Below are 9,474 nucleotides of genomic sequence, written 5' to 3'. Positions count from 1 at the left end.
TTTCATTATATAGTCACGTATAATAGGGACTATGATTAAAAAAAAAAAAAAAAAAAAAAAAAAAAACAATCCATGATCCTCTAGTCTTCTTTGATTTGAGTTTTGATCTAGAATTCTAGATTTATGCCTTGGACCCAATTTTTCGTCATGTTTGATCTCTCAAGATGAGGAATATAGTGTTCATTATATATTATTTTGTTAGTAAATGTACCCAGCAAAATCCCACCTATAGCATGATCAGTACTCAATTTAGTAGAACGGGACGGTTTTCAAACCCTGGTGTAAAAGGCACGCCGGTTTCAGGAAGCCAATTATAGCCCGAAATGAAATGGGCCACCGTGAAAAACTCGGCTATCTTTGGATCTGTTATGGCATGGTAATGGGGCCAAGTGACCCTATTATTAGTAGAAGAACCTGGCCCATAATTCTTGTACTCTCCACAATAAGCAGTATCCTTGTGACCCCAACTATCAAGCCACCCTTGTGGGTCCACCAACCCGTCAAGAAAAGATTCCATATAAACGGTTCGACTCAGCCCAAACCATGGCCTTCCTAGAAATGCTTTTGCATACTCACTTGGATTAAGCTCGGGTGAGGCGGTTACCTTACACCCTTGAAATGAATACCCAGTAGGTTCGTAATCATTGTTTCTTCCATGAGCCGTTACTACTAACCCGCCTCCTGGTAATGGTTTTCGAAAAAAGATATCGCAATCTTGGAAAACCGCTCTCGCGCCACCAAAAATGAAATCTACGGTTCCAAAGATTTGGCATTCTTTATAGAATTGCGTATAGGCCATAGTAAGAAGTGTGTCTTGGTATCCTTCAAAGCTGCAGCGGTAAAATGCTGATTGGTCGGAAGAGGATAGGACCGCAAGGGCTTGCCCTCCTTGTGGCCCCGCGGTGTTCTGGAATGTGATGCCCCGGGCGATAAATTTGCGGCTCCAGACTTCTGCATTGATCCAAACACTATAAGTTAGGTGTTTATAGTCTAATCACTAATAGAAAAAAAAAAAAGAAAATAAGTTCGTAGGAAATGCGTATAAATTGGTCAGAATTTTTTTAACGGCCAACGAATCCTCCAAATGAGCTACTGGCGAAATTCACCACATCGGGATACACCCGCCTCCGAATTGGTGAAAACTCTTACCTTGGGCCGAAGCCCGTGAAGACTAGCCCGAACGCACGACAATGCGGTGAGGTAAAACCCGTTCAGTTCAAGGATCAAACTAGCAATCGCCTCCTACTCGCCTAGTATTCCATCATCACCAGGTGCCACCGAAACTAAATAGTGGGGGCAGGAATCGGACCTGGGTCACTTAGAACACCAGATCTCCCCCTTACCACTCCACCACCAGCTCATTGGCGATTAGAAATTGTTTTACCGACTCTTTTTTCGTTGAAAGCATTTTCGTCATAAATTCGTTGGAAATAAGTATTTCCTACGAATTACCAACGAAAATTGACATAGGAAAATGGAAAATAATCCAAATAAAATAAGTTTAGTATTTATAGTCTAATCACTACTAGAAAAAAGGTAAATAGTAGGAAAATAATTTCGTGGGAAATGCGTAGGAAACTGTTTCCCACGGCCCTTTTATGATAAAATCGTTTTTGTCGAAAATTTGTCGGAAAATGCCCATTATTCTAGCAATGAACAAAACAAAATGTGTAGACATGAACTCACTAAAAGTTGCCGATCCCTTCAAGTCACCAGCCTTAGAGGTCATGAGCATGTCACCACCACAATGTCGGTTACCGGTTATGATCGTCTTATTTATTCCGTCACCATACATCGTGATATACTTAACTGTCGCTGGTATCTCCACGTATTCATTATAAATACCAGCTTTCACGTAAATCACAAACCTCTTTCTGGGCATGCGTTGAATCATCGCATAATCAACCGCTTTTTGAATGGATGTAAAGTCACCCGAACCATCTTGAGCCACCACAGCGTCGGGCTTTTCGTTTGCCAAATCAGCAAGCTTGTATTCGTCGCTAAAATTCACATTAACAAGCCCATTAGTATTACTAGAAGGAATAGTAACACTAATAGCTAAAGAGTTGACTATTAGTTCGGTCAAACTGGTAGTTATTACGGGTAACATGGTGTTGGTCATGTTAATCAACTCGAACCCTTTGTGACAAACGGTTATGTAGGTTAAACCCGCGCTAAGCCATGTTTGGACGTCTAGTGGGGTGGGTTGGAGGTCATGGTCAGGGTCTAGGACCATGTTAAGTGTGAACGCGGTCCGGTCTAAGTAGTCAACGCAACTACCCCACAAGCTTTTACCCGGGACATTTGGATACGTGGACTCGATCACATGAATTTTGTTATAAGCCACACGTGCTTCATCAATGGCTAATTGTATGGTCATGTCTAGGAATTGTTTTGGCGATATGGTGGCGTCGGTGGTGTTGCGTATTGCGACGTAGTGGTTGCATGTTTCGTAGTGTGGGGTTTGGTGGCACCACCAGGTTATGGTGCCGACGGCAGCAGCGGCGGTGACAGTGGTTGGTTTTGATGAAAAAGAAAGGAGGAGTGAAATGAAGCAAAGGAAAAGAGTAACTTTCATAGTGAAATGCTATTAATTTGTAAGTAATGTAAAATGGTGATAAAACTTCATGTTATAATCTATATTTATATCATGATATTCATAGTTCGAAGATAATGCGAAATCAATCAAACTAAGTAATAAGTTAATTGCATGGCTTGTGTCCCAACAGTTACATGCTTTATTACAAAAGAAGTAGGAACTAAAAAAATTGCATATATTGGTAAGAGTTGGGGGGGGGGGGGGGATATTCCACGGTCCTCCCAACCGCCGAGGTGATCCCACCTCGCAGACCGCCACCCAGCAAGCCTGAGTCTGGGGGTAAATCCGCTACCGTAGGGGCATTGGGAACGAGCAAGACTCGAACCCACCACCTCCGGGTTAGAATGCGGGCTGGTGGCCATTGGGCTGACACCCAATGGTTTATATATTGGTAAGAGTTTGTATCTCGAAAATTATGAAAATAGTCGAATTTGACCAAAATTTTTCTAAAATAGACACGGAGTTGTAGGCTTAACCAAAGTGATCATCCCTCATTTTTTGCGGTCAGAAGCCGCTACATCAACTTCATCAACTGATACAGCTAGGATTTAGCCTTCATTTTATGATAGAAAGTGTTGGCTAAGCCTATACGTTTGGTGAAAAGTGTCGGCTAAGCCTCTTCTTTTGGTGAATTTTGCCGGCTCAGCAAGCGGTTTTAGGAGCTGTTTGTTTAGCTCTTAATGGGACTCTTAATGGTTCAGACATCTTACTTACTGGTTCAGTACTTAATAGTTCAGCTTGGTTTCTTTTTTTTTTTTTTTTTTGCGAGCCATTGTCTGAATCAATGGTTAAACATTATACTGGATGACTAAGACCTATAATCTGAATTGACCAGACATTTAACTCTGAATGGTTAAGCATTATTATTATACTGGCTCTGAATGGTACAGACCTCTTACTAGTGGTTCTGCACTTACTGATTCAGAACTCTTACTGGTTTAGTACTTAATTATTCAGAAGTTGCCAAACAGCCATTTAGTATTTTAGTAAACACGAAATTCAATGTCCGTTTTGGAAAAATTCTGATCAAAGATGACTAATCTTGTAATTATTCCTTAAAAAGTGAGATTCATAAACTAACGTATTGATTTACTATTTTTCTTTAAAAAATGAGATTTATAAACTAACGTATTGATTTACTATTTTTTTCCTTAAAAAGTGAGATTCATAAACTAACGTATTGATTTACTATTTTTCCTTAAAAAATGAGATTCATAACTAATGTATTGATTTACTACTTAAAAATGTCTTGATTTAAACGTTATTTCTAAGTCAAACTTATTATCTTTACCACTTTATCTATCAACAGACATTAATTATTTAATTAATAATCTAAAACTTATTCATAGTTATAGATTTCAATACATTAGAGTAGAATTAAAATACTTCATATTCTAGAATAAGTGTAATATCTAAAGATCAAAATTCTTAGAAAACACAATACTTTAGTTAATACAACACTCAATAGAAATACATTTATTTTGACTAGGAATGTTACGTTTATATATTTAATTAAAAAAAAATTTTGAACGGCAAACTTTTAATTAAATTTTTAAAACGCAGATAGCTTACAAGTACAAGTGTATATCGTTATGTCATTTTCCACTATTCATCCATATTTTACATATCTCGTTACTCCTACATAATAAAAATTCATACACGTTTTAGATTCAGCCAGTTACAACTCACTTTATCTGGCTTGTTCAAGTACAAGTGTGTCAATTATGAATTACCTTTGTATCATACTTGAATCCAAAGCCTTTAGATCATCGCAAAATTAGTACCGCTAGAACAAAGACCTAATAATCACATAAAGTTCATTATTTTCATCATTTAAGACTTGAATTTCCTTATTTTCTTATTTTTATGGTATTTCCTTGTTGAATATGAGAATTGTAACATCACAATCTAAATTTGCATGTGTTAAGTATAAGGAACATAGTTATAGATCATACAAGTAATGGTTGGTAATTTTATAAAAAATAAATAAATAAATCAGAGATTTATTATAATTAACCAGAAATTCTGAGTAAACTCTTATTACATGAATGAAAGAAATTGTAACAAGAAAACAAGTATCAACAAATATACCAAAAAAAAAAAAAAACAAACAGTCAAAAGGAATACACAAATTATCCAACAAAAGTTCAATTAGAACTTAAAGTCCAGCATGAAATGGCACCCTGGTGTTCGGCAACCACGACTGGCCCGCGATGAAATTCGCAACGGTAAACCTCGAAGCCTCGTTTGAGCTAGTGATAACCCGATACCCACGCCACTTGACTCTCCGGCTAGTCGAAGAACCCGGTCCAGTGTTCCTATATTCTCCATAATACAAAGTATTAAGAGCAAAGTTCCCATCCCATTCTAACCATCCAGCCGGGTCCACCAAACTATCCATATAATTTTTCAAAAAAACCGTTCGAGAATATTGCTTCCAGGGCCGGCCCAAGAAGGTTTTAAATGAGCCCAATACCGGTTTTAAGTCGGATGCAGCCATGATCCGAGAATTCTGAATAGAGATCCCGGTGTTTTGGTTCGAGTCGGTTCGGCCTTGGGCCGTGATGGTGATCTTTTGGGAAGTCATGGGCCGTCTTCCGTAGATCATGCAGTTTTGGAGAACTACGGCCGCGTTGCCGAAGATGAAATCGACGGTGCCGTAAATGTAGCATTCTTTGTAGAATTGTCGTTGCGAGTGGACGTAGAGGGTGTCTTGGTATCCTTCGAAACCGCAACGGTAGAAGACCGATAAGTCGGACCCGGACCGTAGAGCTACGGCTTGGTGGTTTTGTGGGCCCGCGGTGTTGCGGAAGGTTATGCCGCGCGCAATGAATCCGGACCCGGTTACAACTGTTGTTAGATGGAAACAAAACGTGTTAAAACATCATCAACTTGTTAAAAGTCACACATATTGTCTTTCATAAGTTAATATTTTATTTTATGAAATTTGAAGACTTTTAACTACCAACAAATATAAATCTGTTTAGCTTCCTAGATTTTAAAGAACTTTAAGCATTGTTGAAAATTGGCATCCAAAACCATGACTTGGTTTTTCTTTGTTCAAAGTTCTTTTTATGACTTTTGAAGCATAGATTTTACTGGGAGCACTCTGTCTACCCTTGTCTCACTCTTTCCGGATAGTATAAATAATTTGATACGGGTGAGATTTACTATATACGATTTTTTAAAAATATAGAGAACGGTTACTTACTGACGGTGGCAGAGTTAAACGTCGTGGAGCCGCCTCCAACACTCCGGCTACCGGTGATGATGGTGTACTTCATCCCATCACCAACAAGCATTATATTCTTCATTTTATTCCCAATTTCAATATTCTCCCTATAAACCCCCCTCTTTATATAAATAACAAACCTCCCACTCCCACTTCTCTTTGCGGCGGCATCAATCGCGGCCTTAATCGTCCTATAGTTCCCCGAACCATCCTGAGCCACGACAATATTCGCCCTAGGAGCTGAAGTCTGCAAAAGCTTTCTATCGCCGGGCCTAAACCACTTTGGAAACCCATCTTTATAACTCTCTACAGGCGTCCTGGAACCATTGTTGATAGCCAAAGTGTTACTAATAAGCTTAGTCACATTATTATTCATAAGTGGCAACATGTAGTCGGATGCATTAACCTCCACGAACCCAGCCCGGCAAGTCTCGAGGTTAGTCAACGCGGTACTAAGCCACGTTTGCGCATCGAAAGTGGTGCACTTGGTGGTTGGGTCTAGGGTTTGGTTTAGTTGCAAAATTGTGCTTTCATATAGCTTCAAACAATCAGCCCATGCAGCCCTTTCACGCTCGTTACGACACTTTTGACCGAGCCATTTGGTGTGGCTTTCGGCGTTAAGTGCCCTTTCCATGGCTAGTTCCAAAGCCGCCTTTCGAAAATCAGATTTTCCCATAATGTGACCGAATTTGTGCGACTTGTGGCTCATGAAATGCTTGCATGGCTCGGGGTTAGGCGTTTTTTCGCACCACCAATTCGCGTCGTTAGGTAAGGCTGAGGAAACTAATGCTGAAATGAAGATGGTGATCAAGAGTATGAACAATGGGGAATTCATAGCCATGTTGTTATTAGTTTGTGTGTTGGTGGTGTGTTTGTGACATTTAGGGTATAAGGTGAGACTATTTATAAGGTTGCAATGTCCAATAATATGTTCTTTGTGACAAAGTTGACATTTGAAATTGTCACCAATTCAAAAACTGGATGTCGTTGTTAGAAGAAAGATTCTTTTATAAAGTATAAACCAATCTGTTTCTTGGTGGTGTTTAATTGTTTATATGTTTTCAACGTGTATTGTTACAAATATACAATAATTAGCTAAGAAAAGATTAGTAAACCTAGGGATAATGTAAAATAAGTACCTAAAATATTCAGATAATCGAAATATAGTGTGAATATCCTATTTGAAATTCTTTCGTAATCAAAGTAAATACTAATTAACCAACTTAAAAAACTTTTATACTTTATGAGTTTTGGACAAAATTCTCATCAAAATGTCAAATTTACTTTTAATTAAATAAACATATACGAATGTGTTTAACATAAATATGTCTTAAAATGCTTTTAATAAAAGATTTAGTGTAAATGTACACAGTGGCGAAGTTTGATATTTCCGACCCGGGGGTCGAAAACGTATATACCAAAAATTTCTATAAAACCGGGGGGTCAAAAACATACATACCCGAAAAATTGTATACCAAAACTACCTACTCTTCACTACTGAGCGAAAAGTTCGGGGGGTCGACTGCCCCCTCTCGCCCTCACAAAACTACGCCCTTGAATGTACACCAAACTAACATCTACGTATAACAAAATTTTATTTTCTAATTAGGAGTCACATCTCACTATTTAATAATGAGCACAAACTTGTAATTTTTAAGAACAAATTTTATTTGGTGTGGCAAGTTTGTGTGGTCTAGTAATAGTAGAAAAACCTAACCTTGATGAAAATATCCGAAACTCAAAATATGAGAAATGAGAAACCTGTTTTCGTAATCATAAAATTACTTTCTTTATGTTCACCATTTGGTAATGATTTCAAACTTGATGAAAAAAATATAGCCGTTACAAACTAAATTAGTCAATTGCATTATGTTCTTACCAAATTGGTTTATGTAACTTTCCATTTTACAACCAAAATTTAAAAATTTAGCCGTTACTATTCCAATCTTAATACAAATTTCAATATAAAAAGTTCAGAAAACCATATCTTTCATTGGATTGCTTCAAGATCTCGACAATTTTTGATTTGTCAAGATCTTAATGAATAGATTTCACAAGCTAGATAAGATGACTTCCACCCGATGCGCGGTATGCAAGTATTTTAGACGAAGATGTCCTCCAGATTGCATTTTTGCACCATATTTTCCAAATAATGATCCACAAAAGTTCACTTGTGTTCGTAGATTCTATGGTGCTAGCAACATTGGCAAAATGCTTGAGGTAAATCATGAATGTATTCAATTTGATGGTTATTTTTTGAAAATGATCTTATTGTTTACGCGTGTTTTTTATGTAGGAAATGCCTGTGCACCTACGGGCTGATGCTGTAGATTCGTTGTACTATGAAGCCAAATGTAGAACACAAGATCCTGTGTACGGTTGTGTTGGAATAATATCATCATTGCATCAACAAATCCAAATAGCACAAAGCCAACTAGCAAAAGCTCTAGCCGAACTTTCGTTTCTTGATGCTAACTTAGCAGCAGCCGAACCTACACTGAGCCATTCTGAGCCATTGGTTCAACCAAATGGTGTCGTCGATCATGGCCTAGTTGACCCTTTAAATACTTGGTTTTACTAGATGTGGTTGAATGTTTTAAGGTTTAGAATATAATCGATAATAAACATGTCTTTGTTGGTTTCGTGGCTAGTTTGGATTTTATTTTATTTTTTTTTACTTCAATCTAACTTCGTTTGGATATCCTTATGTGTGTTCTTTGGTTTTAAATCATGTAGTGTGTGTGGTACACGTTCATGTATTTTGTAGTGTTTTTTTTCTATACAATGTGTCGCATGTTTGTGTGGTCTAATGAGGGTAGAAAAATTTGATGCCGATGAAATAAACCAAAACCCAAAATATTAGGAGGAATTAAAGTATTGGACCGGTATGAAATTAACTATACATTGATTGAGGAATATGATATTAGGTGATACGTTGATATGATTTTCTAAAACCACTCACACATGTGTTTACAAACCTTGGAACATGATAAAATATATATCTTATCTTAAATATAACAAAACTATTTTTAAGGTAAAAATTTTGAAAGTATTTAATACTCTTAGATTTATCCTTCGGTATTCGATATTCAGAAAGGGTAGGGTTTGCTATTCAGAAAAGGGTAGCGGCACAGCTTGTTGTCCGTCTACTTGTCATTAGTCTGTAATCGTCTCTGTTTTAATGAAGATTTGTAGAGGATTGAATATCTAAAAAAATTCGATATTTCAAGTAAACATGTGGGGAAGCTCACAAACTCGACTCATGTTAACAAACCTAATTAGCAGGGCCGTCTTCGAGATTGTATAGTCATGTATTAGATTATGATAATTAAAACCTAATTAGTAATTAGATGTTGCATTATAGATAAAAAAAGGTTTGACTGTATTACTATGTTGTAAATAAGTGGATTTTTAATATGATTAAACGATCAAATAAATAACAAAATTTTATTAAAATGAATATAAATAAATATAAAATAATATAGAATGATTTTAATTATAAATTAATTATGAGTTAAGATAATGAGTTTTTTAAGCATAACGGCCTTAACATTGCGTTCAAATGTGTCTATTTTTTAGAAAGTCATTAAAATATTTGGAGGATATCGTTATTTAGTCGAAGCCAGAATATATAACAGGTGTA

General features: G+C 36.9%; 3 protein-coding genes across 3 annotated transcripts; 1 reads left to right on the top strand and 2 right to left on the bottom strand.

Moving 5' to 3' along the window:
• Positions 1 to 244: 244 nt before the first annotated feature.
• On the bottom strand, positions 245 to 2,380 carry LOC118480314 (pectinesterase-like). The gene is made up of 2 exons (XM_035975096.1): positions 1,687 to 2,380; positions 245 to 951 (listed from the first exon to the last, which is right to left on the bottom strand). Exons 1-2 carry the CDS (start codon positions 2,378 to 2,380, stop codon positions 245 to 247), a joined length of 1,401 nt encoding a protein of 466 aa, XP_035830989.1.
• Positions 2,381 to 4,584: 2,204 nt separating this feature from the next.
• LOC118480510 (pectinesterase 2-like) lies at positions 4,585 to 6,677 on the bottom strand. Its single transcript, XM_035975430.1, has 2 exons — positions 5,811 to 6,677; positions 4,585 to 5,449 (listed from the first exon to the last, which is right to left on the bottom strand). The coding sequence occupies exons 1-2, from the start codon at positions 6,670 to 6,672 to the stop codon at positions 4,758 to 4,760; spliced, it is 1,554 nt and encodes a 517-aa protein (XP_035831323.1). The 5' UTR covers positions 6,673 to 6,677; the 3' UTR covers positions 4,585 to 4,757.
• Positions 6,678 to 7,880: 1,203 nt separating this feature from the next.
• LOC118480313 (LOB domain-containing protein 24-like) lies at positions 7,881 to 8,412 on the top strand. Its single transcript, XM_035975095.1, has 2 exons — positions 7,881 to 8,051; positions 8,128 to 8,412. The coding sequence occupies exons 1-2, from the start codon at positions 7,899 to 7,901 to the stop codon at positions 8,410 to 8,412; spliced, it is 438 nt and encodes a 145-aa protein (XP_035830988.1). The 5' UTR covers positions 7,881 to 7,898.
• Positions 8,413 to 9,474: the final 1,062 nt, after the last annotated feature.

The sequence above is a fragment of the Helianthus annuus genome, chromosome 7 (assembly GCF_002127325.2).
Source record: "Helianthus annuus cultivar XRQ/B chromosome 7, HanXRQr2.0-SUNRISE, whole genome shotgun sequence".
Taxonomy (NCBI): domain Eukaryota; kingdom Viridiplantae; phylum Streptophyta; class Magnoliopsida; order Asterales; family Asteraceae; genus Helianthus; species Helianthus annuus.
Note: the sequence above shows the minus strand (reverse complement) of the source record. Positions and strands in the feature narration are given on the sequence as shown.

Coding starts and splice junctions, on each gene's coding strand:
- LOC118480314 (XM_035975096.1), bottom strand. CDS start 2,380: ATGACCATACAATTAGCCATTGATGAAGCACGTGTGGCTTATAACAAA. Junction 952..1,686: donor GAAGGGATCGGCAACTTTTA/GTGAGTTCATGT, acceptor GGATCAATGCAG/AAGTCTGGAGCCGCAAATTT.
- LOC118480313 (XM_035975095.1), top strand. CDS start 7,899: ATGACTTCCACCCGATGCGCGGTATGCAAGTATTTTAGACGAAGATGT. Junction 8,052..8,127: donor ACATTGGCAAAATGCTTGAG/GTAAATCATGAA, acceptor TTTTTTATGTAG/GAAATGCCTGTGCACCTACG.
- LOC118480510 (XM_035975430.1), bottom strand. CDS start 6,672: ATGGCTATGAATTCCCCATTGTTCATACTCTTGATCACCATCTTCATT. Junction 5,450..5,810: donor GTTTAACTCTGCCACCGTCA/GTAAGTAACCGT, acceptor ATCTAACAACAG/TTGTAACCGGGTCCGGATTC.